The 17,251-nt window shown below is 34.8% G+C and overlaps 6 protein-coding genes across 6 annotated transcripts; 1 reads left to right on the forward strand and 5 right to left on the reverse strand.

Annotated features, from left to right (window-relative positions):
• Positions 1–79: 79 nt before the first annotated feature.
• Positions 80–3,246, reverse strand: LOC145750130 (E3 ubiquitin-protein ligase RNF103-like). Its single transcript, XM_082566078.1, has 6 exons — positions 2,950–3,246; positions 2,494–2,641; positions 2,313–2,429; positions 1,783–1,887; positions 1,616–1,716; positions 80–1,554 (listed from the first exon to the last, which is right to left on the reverse strand). Exons 1-6 carry the CDS (start codon positions 3,030–3,032, stop codon positions 264–266), a joined length of 1,845 nt encoding a protein of 614 aa, XP_082422204.1. The 5' UTR covers positions 3,033–3,246; the 3' UTR covers positions 80–263.
• Positions 3,247–3,319: 73 nt separating this feature from the next.
• LOC145750129 (cilia- and flagella-associated protein 206-like) lies at positions 3,320–8,783 on the reverse strand. The gene is made up of 14 exons (XM_082566077.1): positions 8,579–8,783; positions 8,202–8,374; positions 7,949–8,055; positions 7,334–7,492; positions 6,949–7,033; positions 6,693–6,822; positions 6,403–6,522; positions 6,214–6,317; positions 6,038–6,132; positions 5,699–5,848; positions 5,092–5,285; positions 4,567–4,704; positions 3,878–4,021; positions 3,320–3,436 (listed from the first exon to the last, which is right to left on the reverse strand). Exons 1-14 carry the CDS (start codon positions 8,768–8,770, stop codon positions 3,353–3,355), a joined length of 1,875 nt encoding a protein of 624 aa, XP_082422203.1. The 5' UTR covers positions 8,771–8,783; the 3' UTR covers positions 3,320–3,352.
• Positions 8,783–9,988, reverse strand: LOC145750131 (uncharacterized protein C6orf163 homolog). Its single transcript, XM_082566079.1, has one exon. It carries the CDS (start codon positions 9,886–9,888, stop codon positions 8,980–8,982), a length of 909 nt encoding a protein of 302 aa, XP_082422205.1. The 5' UTR covers positions 9,889–9,988; the 3' UTR covers positions 8,783–8,979.
• Positions 9,989–10,385: 397 nt separating this feature from the next.
• Positions 10,386–12,592, reverse strand: LOC145751508 (CKLF-like MARVEL transmembrane domain-containing protein 4). Its single transcript, XM_082567680.1, has 2 exons — positions 12,307–12,592; positions 10,386–11,279 (listed from the first exon to the last, which is right to left on the reverse strand). The coding sequence occupies exons 1-2, from the start codon at positions 12,461–12,463 to the stop codon at positions 10,840–10,842; spliced, it is 597 nt and encodes a 198-aa protein (XP_082423806.1). The 5' UTR covers positions 12,464–12,592; the 3' UTR covers positions 10,386–10,839.
• A 242-nt stretch (positions 12,593–12,834) lies between these two features.
• LOC145751506 (zinc finger MYND domain-containing protein 12-like) lies at positions 12,835–15,526 on the forward strand. Its single transcript, XM_082567678.1, has 10 exons — positions 12,835–13,023; positions 13,155–13,250; positions 13,357–13,470; positions 13,526–13,645; positions 13,729–13,805; positions 13,882–14,051; positions 14,180–14,302; positions 14,414–14,531; positions 14,678–14,823; positions 15,138–15,526. Exons 1-10 carry the CDS (start codon positions 12,923–12,925, stop codon positions 15,255–15,257), a joined length of 1,185 nt encoding a protein of 394 aa, XP_082423804.1. The 5' UTR covers positions 12,835–12,922; the 3' UTR covers positions 15,258–15,526.
• On the reverse strand, positions 15,247–17,091 carry LOC145751507 (prostamide/prostaglandin F synthase-like). Its single transcript, XM_082567679.1, has 5 exons — positions 16,955–17,091; positions 16,337–16,541; positions 15,784–15,975; positions 15,573–15,700; positions 15,247–15,469 (listed from the first exon to the last, which is right to left on the reverse strand). The coding sequence occupies exons 1-5, from the start codon at positions 17,012–17,014 to the stop codon at positions 15,446–15,448; spliced, it is 609 nt and encodes a 202-aa protein (XP_082423805.1). The 5' UTR covers positions 17,015–17,091; the 3' UTR covers positions 15,247–15,445.
• Between the last annotated feature and the right edge of the window lie 160 nt (positions 17,092–17,251).

Here is a 17,251-nt window from a genome sequence, read left to right on the forward strand (position 1 = left end):
AAAGTGTTTGCATTAAATAAATAAAATGCGCGTTGTGTATCGGTAGTTAGATTAAAGAGTAACAACAGAACACACCAACCGAGATATATCCGAATATTTACTTTGGTTAGGGTCAATATTTAAGTTTCTAAAATTATATTTCACGAAGTTATTTACAAGATTAGGTAAAACATATTGCGGAGGGGTTGACGTAAAACTTATAAAAATAAATTCTTTTAAATTAAAACTTTGACAAAAGAAAATTTGATTAAAAAAAACAAAAATTATTTTTGCTGAAAAGCTGGCCATCTACAAATGGGGCAACAATGTTGATCACTTTGAAGCCACGACAGAATACACTCATGATGGAACACGTGACCACATGGCAAGCCACACACCGTGACGTGTGACACATATGTGTCAAGACACACCGAGCACGAATCCTCCTCTCGCATGCCATCTGGCGGACCGTTTATTCGACGACATTTCGGACTTCGACCCCGAAGACAACTACGGATTTTTTTAATCAAGCCACGAGCCATACTCGAAGTCCCATCACTGTCACAACCTCGCCTCACCAAACTCGATGTCACGTTATTGTCAGAACTTCTGTTTCGTTGTGATATCATCAACCCGGCTTCGCGACCACGTGATTGTGACGTCACATCCCTGTTAAATGATTGACTCCGATCACGTGACTTGTACTCCCAGACGGCGAGTTCTCCGATGTAGTCAAGCGGAACAAGAGGTTTTAGCCACAAGGCGGGGGTAGCGAGTCGTTCCACCCACCTCTGGGACAAGTTTAAACTGGGTTCGTTGTTCGATAAAATATCAGGGAACAAAACTTCCTCGTTCTCGCTTTCGAACAAGTTTAACCTTTCAAGAACTTTCAAGGTCACGTAGAAGAACAAGAAGAAGCCGATGATGACGACATAATAGTGATCGATCATGCGTAGTAATAAAGTCCGAGCGTTGTAGGCGGTTGTTGTTATGGCAACGCGTCGAACAATGGGAGGGATTTGTGACCGAATTTGTTTGATGAATAGAACGTCGTAACTCGAGCAAATCAACCAACCTCCCAACATTAAAGTGTTGTAGAACAACATCGACTTAAGCACCGCACAACTACGTAACAATACGTTGCCTTGTGACGTCATAAAACTTAACAGAGCTAACCCGTTGCAAAAGTAAACGCTTAAATTGAAGAGAAAGTTGACGTCAGGGTTGATTGATTTTAGAAGAAGGTTGATTTGGGGGTAATGTAGTGTGCGCTCATGCGTGACAATATATTCGGGGGTTATTAGAAGAAGAAAGGAAGATTCAGGCGCACTTTGTGACGTCATAATCGCTGACATATTAAACGTTGAACGTTTCATGCGACCGAACCTGATATTACGTTGTTGGAGTAATTGTTTAAACACTAGGGGGACAGAGTTCAGGGGGGTCACATAGATGACCTGAAGAGGGTAAAGGTCATGGTGTTTGATCCAATCACGTTCGAGTATTTCCATGCTGGGTATTTGGGGGATTTCAGTTTTAAGTTTTGATTCCATCCAAGATGGAGCCTGGCTGCAACTAAAACAAAAGATTTTGAATAAAACCGACAAACCCACAAATATTTAAACATATTACTTACTCTGTGCGATGGCTGATATAATTCAACTTTTTATTCCATCGCGATGTTAAGAGTAGCTGTGGTGACAGAAATGTGTAAGAGTTGCATATCTCTGGAGACTCCTATAAGTTACAACAGCTGTTTAGTATTTTAATAGTAGAAAAGTAACACTAAAACTTTTAATGAACCTTGCAATCCACGAATCCACTTTTAATTCCAGATATTTCAACTTTTTTGGTCAATTTTTTCCATTCTGTTTCCGAAATAATTGTTTCATTGTTTTCGGGTTTAATCTAAAAGTTAAAAACCATTAAATTTAGGTCAGTTATTGAACAAATGAGGTCTTAAGGCAAAGTGGGTACTGTGCTGGTCCTAAAACAACATCTTTGAATACTTATGTGTAGACGTTTTCATAATTTAAAAGAGACCTTAACTTTCACTACAGTTGTATTCCCCAAGGGTTTACCTGCCTAACATTTTATATCTTAGTTAGGATAACTGGGGTCCCTAATTGCACATTTGCACATCTTGTTGATAGCTAAACTGCTATTTGTGGTTTTGTGCAAATGAACAAATATAAAGCACGAAATAAAATACGCACATTTTAATATCTCCACATTTTACACATTGCTTACTCTCATATTCATTGCTCACTCTCATCCTTAGACAGGAAATCACCATTTAGTAATAACAACAAAACAACTTTAGTGGAACAAACCTGGATCAACCAAACTTGATCGTCAGAATGTAAAATATTTTTAAAATCTTCGACATTTTTAACGGCAACACTTGAATATTGGTTCAAATTTGCATCCTCAGCCAAATTTAGTTCCTCCTAGAAAAAATTTAACAATGGTCACAAGCCCACTAATTACAACAGTAACAAACCCTGTACTCACGAGAGTGACCACCCCTGTTGAGTCGACCAACTGGGACACGTCGTTTTTCTCGACCCCTAGTGGAAAGTTGATTCCCCGAGAGTTCAGAATCCAACGAAGTTGTCGAATACTTAAAGTAAACGGATCTCCACTGAAATCACATTTTGACCTGAAAAGTTTAAGTTTTAAGGAGAAGAAAGATCCGACATGCTTAATTCTTATCCTAACTGCAAGAAGTTTTTATTATATAACCAACATATTATGTCAGCATAATACCACATATTTAAAATAAAATTCTGCAGAAAGGGCAATATATGCAACATAAAATCAGTTAGAATGGGAACCATTAAGTCAAGATATCGTTATAAACCATAATTAGTTTGTTGACGGAGGATTTAAAACCATGTTCTCTTCAGTAAAAAAGCACTAAGTAATGTTTTAACCATATTTGCATTAAAAAAAACACAACAAACTTACCAAGTTACTAAATCAACGATCCGATAAATTGCAATCAGCATCACCAGATAAACAAATAACAGAATTACTTTTAAAAACAACATCTTTAAAGTTTCATCATTTTAACAACCTGCAACAACCATCAATATAAACTTTAAACAAAAACCTCCTTAAACTGTTAACTGCGCGCACTTAAATCCATTAACACCTTGATTGATTGACGTGTTCCTGTGTGACCTTTAACATCGGGGAATTCCCGTTCCTTTGTTGTTAAAAGTTTATCCTCAAACATTTATTTTAAATTTGTCCTCAAACTTGCATAAAACTTTTAAATTTAACCATACCAATATAAAACTTATATTTTAACAAAAATAAATTTAAAAAATAAAACTAGAATGTACAAAAATAAATTTTATTAATAAATTTAATATTCGTCGACATCTCGAGTTAAATCCATTTTCACCATGGTTCTGATGCCTCGGATTCCTCTTAAACCCGCTAAAAATACCTGCAACAAATAAGTTTTTGTTTAGTGGTGGCCACTTATTTCCTTATTTTTTAAATAACTTGGTTAATTCTAGTAGTAGTTAACCAAGTTATTTGTTTAATAAATAAAATCACAAAAACATAGGTAGGGTGGAGTGGTAAGAACACTTTCTACACTACATGGAGTCCTGGGTTCTATTCTTACTACTTCCATGTTGTAGCAACCTTAAGTGCTATAAACGGTATAAACTCCTGCTGAGCCAGCACTTAATTAGCAGTTTAATTATCGGGCAATTATAATCTATAATATCCCAAACTGGCACAGGCAACTCGAGACTGGGTCGGGGTAACAGATGTTACTCTATGTTTAGGTCGCACATTCGACCTTCCCACATTAAAGATTAATAAATACAAAATAGCAGTATTATAATGTAGTTAATGCACTTTTAATACATGACCGTACCTGAGGTTTAGGAACATTGCTCTGTCCATCATTTTTAGTTTGTGAGAATTGGTTTTTGGGCAGATAAACCTGGGTTGCATTTTCCCTTCGTAAGTTGCTTAAATTTGTTTGAACCGACCTCGTCATTTTAGTTCTAAGGTTTGCCTTGAAAATATAACAAAGTTTTCGTTATGATAAATAGAATTAAATTTCTATTTAAAGCATTTTTTCCCAATTTTATTTAACCAAACAGTATTGTATAGGTACTAAAGTAAACCTTTATAATATTTAAACTGGCAGCGTTGTGTAGTGGTAAGAACACTTGCTACACTATATGAGGTCTTGGGTACTGCTCTCATGCTGTAGCGCCCTTGAGTAAGGCGCTATAAACGGTATAAACTCTTGCTAAGTCAGCACTTAATCAGCAGTATAATTATCGAGTTATCATAATTTATAATATCCCAAACTGCCACAGGCAACTTAAGACTGGGTCAGAGTAACTGATGTTACTTTATGTTTAAGTCGCGCATTCGACTTTCCCACATCGAGGATAAAGATATATACAAAAAGAAACCTAGTTAGTTATTCCTTTTTGTGTTTATTTATTCTAGGTGTAAATATCCTGACTTTCCAGCTTAAACCTAGGGAAACATCCGGAGATGGAACCCAGGACCTCATGTACTACATGTCATATAATGATGTTAACTCACCAACTTGAGAGCTTTCCTCCTCAGTTCCCACTCATTCCATTCATAATCCTTGTTGATGTTGAACGTCAGAATGTGAGTGTCCGTCTGTGTGCCACTGTCCGACTTTGTGACCGGCTTTTCAATCAACTTACCTTCACCCTGTCAGATATCGATGTTAGTGTCACAAATTTTAACAATATTTCAAACATCATTAAAGTTTAACCCCCTAGATTTTGATTTTATGTAAACCTAACCTGAGAATAAAGCTTACCTGGGAATAAAACACTACCATGAAGTCGTGGGTTCAATCCCTACCGATCTCATGCTGTAGCGCCCTTGAGTAAGGCGCTTTAAATGGTACAAACTCCTGCTGAGCCAGCACTTAATCAGCAGCATAATTATCGGACAATTATAATCTATAATATCTCAAACTGCCACAGTCAACTTGAGACTGGGTCGGAGTAACTGATGTTACTCTATGTTTAAGTCGCGCATTCGACTTTCCCACATCGAGGATAAAGATATATACAAAAACAAAAAGCTTACCTGGGAATACGGTGAAATTGCAGCAAATTGTTGGTGGAGCTCCAGAAGTTGGATCAACTCCGGGGATTTCTTTGCAGCATCGGCCACCAGAGTAGTATACTTATCAGGATTATGTGCAAACTCATGAGCACTCTGTCTCGACGAGAACACATAAAGTTTGTCCTTGTACTGGAGGATTCCAATGTCTGGGTTGCCTGAAATAATTTTTAACTTAATTTCATCAAAAGTTGTGAATGAAATTAAATGCATTTTAAATCTTTGATGTGGGAAGCCGAACTTTACAGTCTCAACATAGAGTAACATTAGTAACTCCAACCTGATCTCGAGTTAACTTTGGCAGTTTAAAATATTATCGATTATAATTAACCAACAACTAAATAGGTTTTCGGTTAGGCAGAAGTTGATACCTTTAATAATGTCCAAATTAAAGGTGCTACAGTATAGGAGCAGTAAAAATTAAACACAATACCTCATGTGGTGAAGCTCTCTCTAGGTTTAACTCTCACAGCTTCCAAAAATTATAATAAAAATTTCAAATATATAAAATAAAAATGTTCACTACAATTTATAAATATTTTACAAAACAATGATTTGTCGCACAACCCACCAGGTAGAAGTAATCTGTCGTGTTTCACGATCGAGTGACCGCAACAACCTCGATATTGCAACAAGAGTCGATCGTAATTCTTCGTTGTTTCCGGGAACAACCACGAGATCTCGTCATTTGTTCGGAACTCTTCGGGATTTACTCGATTGCCTAAAAATAGTAACAACTCTTACTCACAAGCCTTGTGTGGGTCAAAACCCCTATTTAGTACAAAACTTAAGTTGTCATATCAATTTTTACTTTTTAAATGCGAATGATTTCAACAACATGTATTGGAATCAATTGACATTAAAACACCATCAAAAAACCGAATGTAACCAACTTTATTTACTTTCTTACCCATGGTTTCAACAATTCTTTGTTCGTCGGTCTTTACCACAATATCCTCCAGGTGGGGCCGTAACATATCCTCGGGAAACAACTCGCGCTGAGTCCTAAACAAATTAACCATGAATCATTAGTTGTAGGTTAATATGACAGAAATAATCCAATAAAGTTAGGACTTAAACACTTACCTTGTAAAAGGCTCAATACTTGCAAGTATGTTGCTCAATACACTGAGCAAAACCATTTCATCTTGGAAGCAAGTCCACAAGTGAGATATACTGATGAACTGGGGCTGGAAAACATCAATGTTAATTTTTGTACAACAATGATTCAAAGTATGATTATTTGTTTAATATTCGGGTTTTTAGTTGTCTTACATAAACTTGAGCAGTTGGGACAGCAGTCTTAGATTGAACGGTTTGCTGAAGTTGCTCCATTCTGGCACTTAACTGGTTCACCAACATTTCAACTTGTTGGGCACATCCTATGATGTCATTCTAATAAGGTATAAAAACATGAAGTAATTTAAAACACAGCATGCACACTAGTAACATAAAACCAATTCATTAATTGAAATATTGTTACAAACATAAGAATGAAATTTAAAAAAATTTGACCCCTAAAACCTAAGGTTGTTGGCATAATATTTGTTTAAACAACAACCCACCAATAAGATCCTCAAGAAAGCTTCGTGTTGCCGAACATTGATGAGAGAATCCTTGAGAAGTTGAAGGGGGATGTCACTTGATATTGATGGAGGATCGGTGATCTGAAATCTTTCAACCAATGCTGTAAATCTAGAAGGTGAAGAAGATCAAAAACTGATGAAGATGTTATATTTACCCAGCATACCCATGTGAGTTTAAAGTTACAAAAATAAAGTCTTATGGTAAGAACTTTTACTACAAAGTAAACACTTTTACCTGAATGCACTTTGTTGGCTGTTTTGTATTTCTATGTCTACATTTTGTGTTGTGGCTGGGATGGCTTCATTTAAGATTCCTGGTACTAAAGAGCATAAGGTTGTTAACAGGATAAAATTAAAAAAATTGATGAAAATATTTAGTAATTAAAATGACACAAAAAACTACCAATCTTATTTCGTTTTTGCAGTTTTTTTAAGTGTAGCATCTAGAAAAGATGGTAACTTCAGTCAGTAAAGACTTTGTAATTGTTGATTGATAATTAAAATTCTAAACTTTAAAACTACAAATCTAATTTATTGCAGCTTAATGTAGCATCAATAAGAGATATGATATAGCCACTAAATTACAATCAATAAACACTTTGTAACACTGGCCAACTTACAATCATCGATCCCCTCCCCCCCCTTCCCACACTCTTTGTTGAACAACCGAATCCCCGAGACAATGAAGGTTAGTTCCTGAAGTTGTCGTTCCTTGTCACGTTTTGTAAGTGACATAAAAGTGCCAAGTTCAGTCTGGGGGAACACACTTTGTAATGCAGCTAAAAGTAAATAAAACAAGTTGTTTAATAATTTTACAATTATCAAACTATTTTTTTTTGTTTTAGTATATATCTTTATCCTCGATGTGGAAAATTCGAATGGGCAACTTAAACATAGAGTAACATTAGTTACTCCTACCCAGTCTCGAGTTGCCTGTGGCAGTTTGGGATATTATAGATTGTAATTGCCCAATAATTATGCTGCTGATTAAGTGCTGGCTCAGCAGGAATTCATACCGTTTATAGTGCCTTACTCAAGGGCGCTACAGCATGAGATCAGTGGGGATTGAACCCACAACCTCATGTGTGGTGTAGCAAGTGTTCTTAACACTACACCACGCTGGTGGCGCATAACAGAGTCTAAACAACAATTTATTAAATCTTATGTAAAACCCAACGATATTCTATTTACAGTCTTTATATTGAATCATTTAAAGAAATAAGTAATTGTTCAACCTGTAGCTTCCCTGACCACAGCAATATCAGTTGGTGACCCCAAACCTGATCGAAGTAGAACATAGGAAACTACTTTTCTGTACAAACTTTCAAGTTCATCTCGCGTTCTGTGCAAAGTGAAATAATTTAAACAGATGGCTTCTATATGGTTAAGTGGCACTGCTAGTATTAAATGAATTAAAGCATAATAAATGGTGTTTAAACACTTTTTTACTCTGTGATTAGAACAGTATTAAACAAGTAAAACAGCCACCTTGCTCTGCTGTCAGTGATCTCCCTGGTTACGGGGGTTAGTCGGGACTCTAAAACTCTTCTGTGCTCCTCCAGAAACTCCCTTCTGGAGGTGTAGTTCATGTCGAAGTAAACTTGCATCTTAATTGTGTCCAGACTCGGGGATCGAACATCAATCAACCTCTCCACACAGTACTGCAAATAAGATTATATTTAATTATAATTGTATGATGGTTAGCTGCTAACTAGTTTTTGATCAGTTTTTTTAGAAGCAATACAGCATGGAAGCAGACAGTATCAAGCCCAGAACCTCTTGTAGTGATGTCAAGTCACCACACCATGCCAACATTTAAACAAAAGTATTTTATTTTTTCTGCAAATGTTAATGAAAATTCTGACCTTGATAAGCTTTTGAACATCGTCTTTGGTCAGCGTTCGATCAACATTAAATTCATTCTGTGGATCCAACACGACGGCTTTGACCATAAACGCTACCAGTGTTTCCGATAAACTATGGCCCTTGCTTGCACATTCCTGAACAATTTCACGAATTATATTTTTGATAACACTCTCAGCTTGAGCTCGAGACATTTTTCTATGAAGTCTAAAAGTGCAAGAAATAGCTTTAAGTGTAATATTAACAATATACTACAGTGCAAACCTTAACATACAAGTGCACAAGCAATTAGGTCATAAAATACTCAAAAAACACAAGGCACAAAACAATGTCATGTAAATGCTTCAACACAATATAAATGGCTAAGTTTAAGTTAAATTTATTTTGAAGAAAAGTTGAAAGTTTATTTCTGATCCTTGGGGTTAATCACGTTAACTGGAATAATAAAATCAGATTGACCGACATCGAAATCTGGTCGACATTTCTCAGCAAAGTTAACAAACGCATCTCGAGTTTCTTGTAGTTTTGTGATGTAACAATCCTTTAATTCAGTCATCTCTCTTAACTCTTGTTCAAGGTTTTTTATTCTCACATTTTTGTTGTAAACATCTTGGTTTAAAATTCGAATTTTTTCTTCATATTCAGAAGAAATTTCGGCAATTTTAGCATTTCCATTTTCTCGTTCCTCATTTACAGCTTTTTCAACGGCAACTCTGGCTTCCTCTTTCATGTTTATCCTCAATTCTTCGAGCTTGTTTTCAGTTTCAGTTGCACCTTCGTTTCTTTGTTCTTGAAGTTTTATTTGGAACTCTTTCTCAGCATCTTGCAACTTTTGTTTACAAATATTTTGTTCCTCACATCTTGTAACTTCAATCACGACATTTTTCTCATCTGCAAAATTTTCGTAAAGTTTCTTGACAATCTCGTTTAACTTTTTCTCCCCATTCACTCTCTCCTCAAAACATCGCTCGACGCTTCGTTGCAAAAGAACTTCCTCGGTTCGGTTTATTTCTTTCTTCATTTCAACCTCATGTTCATGCCGTATGTGCTTTAAGTTTTTCTCTTCCCTACGCTTTGCTTCATTTAAAGCATCCACAACGCAGTCATCTTTGTAATCCTCCGCTTTTTTCCAAAGTTCCTGTTCTAATTGTTTAAGAGCAGATTGCTTTTCATGATCACTTTTCTCCTTTGACTTAATGGAGATTTTGTGCCCAATATCAAGAATTGAACCATGAGTAAAAACTTGGTTCAAAGCTGGTTTTGTGTCCTCATATCGCCGTGGCAGCGAAGAAATGGTTTTCTGTCCGTTCATGTTTGTCTAAACAGGCCTTAATCTTAAATTTTATTAAAATCTGTAAATTTTTTTTATTTTTAAGCATTACGAATTAAATCCTGTTTAATTGACGATTAATTGCATTAAAATTTAAAACACGCAAAACCCTACAACAGTTAATACATACAAAAAACATATACCTAACATATCTTTTTAAACAATTATAGTCTCTATAATATCCCAAACTGCTACAGGCAACTCGAGACTGGGTCGAAGTAGCTGATGTTACTCTATGTTTAAGTCGCGCATTCGACTTTCCCACATCGAGGATAAAGATATATACAAAAAAAAAAAAAAAAAACTATTTAAAATGCGTTTACAAACCAACCCAAGTTTATTATTTAAGTTGGCGTTGTATTCCCATAGTAATGTAACTAAAAGTTTGCGCCACATGTTGTCGCTGTTGAACATTACCTATCAGTTTATCCTCAAACTACTTAGGTTAGCAATAAGGTTAGGCGAAGTTTTTAATAAAATTACAGCATTAAGAGTTTATTTAATCAAACATTATTTACTACAATAAAAAGTTGTTACGACTATTAACTTTTACAACGTTAAAATATTTTTAATTTTAGCTAAACAAAAAATAAAAAGCGACAAAAATATGATGTTTATAAAACAAAATAAAAAGTTAGAACCTTAGTGATTACTACAGTAAGCACAATTTGTAACACCTTACATATTTACAAGTAATTAGTTAATTATTAAGTATTTTTAACTGCTTTATATGCTTCGCAACTTATACATAAAAAAAGAAAATAAAAATGCATAAAAAAAATAAGTTTCGTGAAACAAAATCAGTGAATTAGTAATAAAAAAAATAATAAAAGTGAAATAACAAAATAAAAAACGTCGTCTTGAATATAAACCACATTTAGAAGGTATAGTGATGTCACAATACCACTGATATGATGTCACTGATGTGAACAATTAAACATCCAACTCCCCTTCATCGTTTACCCCCTCAATGTGGGAAATCCCCGAGTTTTGTTTTTGTTGTTTTAACCTAAACTTTTGGAACGCGAACCACGTTGAACCAGCATACAACAAAACACAGAAAAACCCGAACACAACGGCGGCTGTTGCGACACTGCTCAAAGCCTTTGAACCTAAAACACAACTTGCAATAAAATAACAAAGAGTAAAAATAAGAGCGTTGATGGTTTCAGTAAGCTGCCAGTTGATGATATTCAACTTAGGTTCTAGGTTGAAGGCCCACACCAGGAATATGATCGTGGTTGTAATCATGGAAGTGATGCAAACACTTTGCATGAAGCTAACGGCTCCGCAAGCATTATCACAAAGTCCAATAGAACCAACACAAATTGCGATGATAATGTCGAACAATATCTCAATCATACACAAGACTCCTGAAACAAAGTTTACAAAAAAGATTATTTGCTGTAAACCAAAACCGCTTTTTAACTATTTTTTTTTGTATATATCTTTATCCTCGATGTGGAAAAGTCGAATTCGCGATTTAAACATAGAGTAACATCAGTTACCCCGACCCAGTCTCAAGTTGCCTTTGGCAGTTTGGGGTATTATAGATTATAATTGCCCTTTAATTATGCTGCTGAATAAGTGCTGAATCAGCAGGAGTTTAAACTGTTTATAGCGCCGTACTTAAGGGTGCAACAGCATGAGATCAGTGGGGATTGAACCCACGACCTCATGTGTGGTGTAGCAAGTATTCTACCACTGCACCACGTTGCCGGCCAATGTTAACAAAACTCCTGAAAACAAAAAAGGTAGAAGTGGTTGTGTAACATTGACAACCAATTAATATTTAAACTCAACAACACAGTATGATGAAAAAAAAAAAAAATTATTTTTGTTGTGAGACGATCGACGTTATTTCCTAAACATAGAGCAACACTTGTTACCCAAACCAAGTTTCAAGTTGACTTTAACAGTTTTGGAATATTACTGATAAAGTTCCCAATCTTTGGGGTTTTGGAAGAAGGTTATACCATGTATAGTGCTTCAACCAAACCAAGGTTGCTACAGCATAAAAATAGTAAGAATTAAACCCAAACTTTGGTTGGTCAGTTGTTGAAGTTAAGTGTTCTAACCACTACACAACATTGCCAATGAAATGACAAAGTTCTAAACCAACAAAAGTTACACCAAAAACTAAATAAATTCAGTTCAGGTGTTTTGTTTTTTTTTGTTTTTTTTTTGTATATCTTTATCCTCGATGTGGGAAAGTCGAATGCGCGACTTAAAAAACGCAACTTAAACAACATCCGTGGGGATTGAACTCACGACCTCATGTGTGGTGTAGCAAGAGTTCTTACCAATACACCACGTTGCCCGGTGTTGACCAACTGACTAAAAGAAAAATAAATACACCCAAAAAATTTATTAATTCAAATAAAATACAATAATGTTAACCTTGTGGTGATTTGATGAACCTCATATCAACGATCAAGCCGCCAACAAATTGTCGTCGGTGCGGAACTGGTTCGGTTGTGGGTTGGTACGGACTCGAACTCGAGACCATGGAGTCGCCGAAGCCGTCATCATCGTGTAATTTCTCTTGTTCCATCATAATGCAACTTTTGTTATAATGATTATTATATAAAACGTTTGTCTGTAGCAGTTTAAGACAATGTTAATTGTTTAATAACAAACACTTGAAAGTTTCGTATTATTAAAGTAAAATCAATTGTGACGTAATGGATTTTTATAAATGCTTTTGTTAAGGTAAACACTTTTTATTTAAATTAAAAGTTTATTCTTAAAGCAATAAATAATATTAAATTTAAATTTGTAATATTTATTAATCACTTTTGTTTTTTACTTATTACTAAATAAATAAAAATCTTTTTAATTGTTAATATTATGTATATTTTAACTTTATCCTCAACTTACTACTGGTTACCATCGTGACGACAACAGCGAGCTCATGTGCGCCGCTGGTGTATAAAGATTAAGTTGGTAATAAACAAGTTAAAATTTTCGTGTTTTTGTGTGAAAAAATGTGATTTTAAATCAATTTAAACTGAAAATGGAAGGTAAATCAAAAGAAAAAGATTGGGATCAGGTTGAGGAGGATTTGGAAAGAAGTCGACAAAAAATTCAAGCTGCTTTAAAAGTCGCCAAAGAAAGGTAAACGAAACTCATATTTTATCCTGTTATCTGGTAAAATTTGGCCAGAGTTTTAGATCCAACTAATATTTGTAAGCCTCCTAAAAATAAATTATGTACAGTTTAAAGTTCTTACATTTACGCTGTTCTAGGTCGAAAAAGAATTCAAATTTGGAAGATGACATCGACACAAAATTTCATCAACTTCAGGCGCTCGGAATCAAATTACTCGACATTTTAAAAGAATCGTAAGAAACCTTGGATTAATATTTGTTAAATTATAAAGCTGGAAAACCCATTTCGATTTAATTTTAACAGTAAAACTCACCAACAGTAAATTATTCTAAATTATAGAGGATTGGATCAGCATCCTGATTGGTTAAACTTAACGGAAAAAATGTGCCAACTTCTCCTGCCACTAGAGGGATCCATGCCGTTCATGAGCTCATCAGAAGAAAGAGAAATAAGGTTAAAATAAAAAATATCTCAAAAGTTTCAAAACTTAATTAAAATATTTATTTAGGAGAAAAGATTTGCTGAGTCGCCAGACAAGCATGATGGAATTAACACGAGTCATCGGCCGAAAACTTTTGTTTGAGGGAAAACACAATCAAGCTGTTCTGGCTGCTGTGCAATCTTTAAGGTTTACAACTTTTAAAACTAAATCACAAGAGTAATAAAGAAAATTCTGTCCCAATTTTGACCAGTTTTAAAATTTGTTTCCAGGTTTAGCATTGATGTACATGGACTCAACTCTGTTAAGTTGGTTCCTTCTTATCTAATTCTTGGGGAAGCTAGCATCGGTTAGTAACATTCTTCAACAAAAAAATTGCAAGTATTAAACAACCTGTTATAGTTCTAACCACAAATATTTAACAGGACTCGGCAAATTATCGCAAGCTGATGAATACTTGGCTCAAGCAGAATGGACGGTCCTCAAGTCAGTTGACTCAACCGATGCTTTTAAGTCCAAACTTTACAGAAATTTGAGTCGACTCCATGCAGCTAAGGGGGATTATGACAGCGCTCTTAGACTTCTTGCTGAAGATGTAATAATAAGTTATTTCTTATCGTAATTGTGACATCATAACTTAAACCAACCTTTGACTTTTGAGTTGGATTGCAATTCAAATGAAATTATTTTAAATATTATACAATAATGTAAATGTTACCATAGATATACCATGCTAGTAAGGAGTGGGGAACCGACGACATTAACACATCGGGAGGATACTTCAACATGGCTAACGTGTTCTTTAGACAAAATAAAATGGATATTGCCGACTCTTTGTACACACAGGTACCTCATGCATATAAACCAGGCAAACACATCTTGTAATGATCCCTGGTGCCTAACCACTTTGCCAATCTGCTGAAACATTTATCTCAATTTAATAATCTTTTTGTTAAGGTGACAGATATTTGGTTTAACTTTCTTCATGTTGAGGTCGGAAAAAAAACTGCTGTTGAAACTTCAGACACTTTGCTTGGACTATCAAACAATAACAAAGACAATACACCATTGTTAGGTAAACAATGTCATAACTTATACTTGGTTGGTGACCCTAAAAGTGTATCTTAACAGAGGACAACAAATTTGTAAAAGTTGTTTAAAAAGAACTAGTTGTTAAAGTTTAATATCTCTTTTATTTTAATTTGTCATAAACTTGTTCAGATGAGAGCCAAGAAGCAGAAGCTGTCCAAATGTTGAACACGATCTTTGACATCAGGGAGCAATCGTCGAAACAAAATTACTTAGCTATCAACAAAGTTTGTCAAACCCTCTCCATGCTTTACTTTATACTAGAGGACTTGCAAAAGGTAGGGTTTAATAACTTGTGTTTTGTGAGAATGTATAATCATTGAATGTTTTTTTCCTGCTTTCATCGTGTTACACCCATTAGTAAGGTGCTATAAATTTATATAATTCTGCCGAGCTAATACCTAATCAGCAGATTAATTTGTAGGCAATTATAATCAATATTATTTCAAATTGGTAAAGTCAACTCAAGACTGGGTTGGAGTAATGAATGTTACCATTTACTAGCGTAGGGTTTACACATTGAATTGAATAAATTAGATCTACTATTTTACATTATGACTAATATCATGACAACTTAAAACTTTTGTTTCAGGCGCAAGAATTCGGTCGAAAAGCTTCAAAAGCAAACGAACGACTTCCACCCAGCAATGAGATCCCAGTTCTTCCTAATTTTCTAAACTTTACGAATGAGGGAAAAGAAATTTCAACTTGAACAACAATTTACAATAAAGTAGAATTTAATCAATTGTATAAATTAACAGTTACAACATAAACAATTAACAAAATAATATAAATGGTTCCCTTACTTTATGAGGTTTGGGACCAACATTGCTATAATTAACTGAGGATAAATAATAATTTGAACAAAACTTGAAAACTGCAAACTTTTTTATCGACTTTTTATAAACCACAAGCGTCTGTTCCCTAAAAATATTTTTATAATTTAGTATTTGTATTAAAATAAACTAATAAAAATATTTTGTTGTAACTTATCTTAAACTAACACTACATTGAGTTTTCTACTTACACAAGTTGGAGCATTTCCTGAGTTAGCTTCAAGGTTGACTTTGATCCCGAGTGAGTTCAAAATTTCCTGATTTTCCAAGTAATCGCTCGGCTTCTTTTGCTTGTAGTTCAACAAAATCTCATTTCCACCTTATAAGAATGGATTTGGATTAAAATTAAAAACTCAATTCTCTTAATATATAAAACAAAATTTTAAATAAAAATGGTTTTACCCTTTTTAACGACTAGAAGTCCCCCAAGTTGGTTAAAATCCCCCTTAAAATTCCCCCCCAAATTCTCATCTTTTGCCTTTTTCGCGATGTCTTTAACACTCTTGTCGAATGCTGACCCAACAGCTGTTAGAAGCCCTATTGACGTGTATTCAAGGTCCTTGTAAGTTTGCTTATTCTCATCAATATAAATATCTAAGAATAAATTTAATTTAAGGTCCTGATTATCTTCAATAAAATCCTAAGTTTAATATCACAACAATTTAAACTAATAAGGTTAAACTTGAGAATTAATCAAAAAAAGTTAAGTTGAACGGACAGCATGGTTAGAACACTTGGCTTCACTATGAGGTCCTGAGTTCGATCCCAACTGCTCTTTTGTTGTCATACCCTTGAGTAAGGTGCCATAAACGGTATGAACTCCTGCTGTGTCAGCAGCTTAACTCTGGGCAGAGTAACTGATGTTACTTTTCAGGTCATATGTTTAGGTCGTAAAGTCGACCCTCCTAATAGAGTATTAATAAATATCAAAAATTAGGATTAAACATGTAACAACCTCCATCAAAGATCTTGTGGTTGTAAAAATCATCCAACCCATTTTTTTCCGGCCCCACCCCAACCAGTTTCACATTATTCTCATCAAGGATTGGTTTAATTGAGGATAACTGCTTGGAAATCCATCTACAAACGGGGCATCCGAATCTTCGAAGAAAATAAAAGATGACATCGTTTTCTTGCCACAGACTTTGAAGTGTGGTGCTCTGTAACAAAAATTTCAACAAAACATTTAATTGTCTCAACCATTGCTTAGTACATATTTACACAATATTATGACGGGTCCACTATACCACATTAGGTCGTGGGTTCAATCCCCACTGCTCTCATGCTGTAGCGTCTTTGAGTAAGGCGCTATAAACGGTATATCTTCCTGCTAAGCCAACACTTCATCAGCAGCATAATTGACGAGCAATTATAATCTTTAATATCCCAAACTGCACCAGGCAACTCGAGACTGGGTCGGTTTAACTGATGTTACTTTATGTTTAGGTCGCGCATTTGACTTTCCCACATCGAGGATAGATAATAGAAAAAAAAAATTTGAATTAACAACACGCATGTATTAAACTTTTATTGTAAGCAACTTTAAAATATTTTTGTCTTTTTTTAAACTTACCTCTCCAGTCGGAACTTTTATCAAAGAATTTGTTGCAATTTTTCTTAAAATTTCCGACATCTTTGTTCGTTATAACTCGCTACTAACCAGGTTGATTTGTCACCAATTTAAAACGTGATGGTCATAAACGTTACATAATTTATGTTGTTACGTAACAAGCGTGGTTAGTCAGCAAAACATTACGTCACCTGTTATGAAACAAAACCAATTAAGCGTAGCATTTTTTTTCTTTTTTTATTCATCCTCGATGTGAAGAAGGGTAATATCTATTATTTTTACTCAGCCTAAGTTGACTTT

The sequence above is a fragment of the Corella eumyota genome, chromosome 4 (assembly GCF_963082875.1).
Source record: "Corella eumyota chromosome 4, kaCorEumy4.1, whole genome shotgun sequence".
Classification (NCBI taxonomy): domain Eukaryota; kingdom Metazoa; phylum Chordata; class Ascidiacea; order Phlebobranchia; family Corellidae; genus Corella; species Corella eumyota.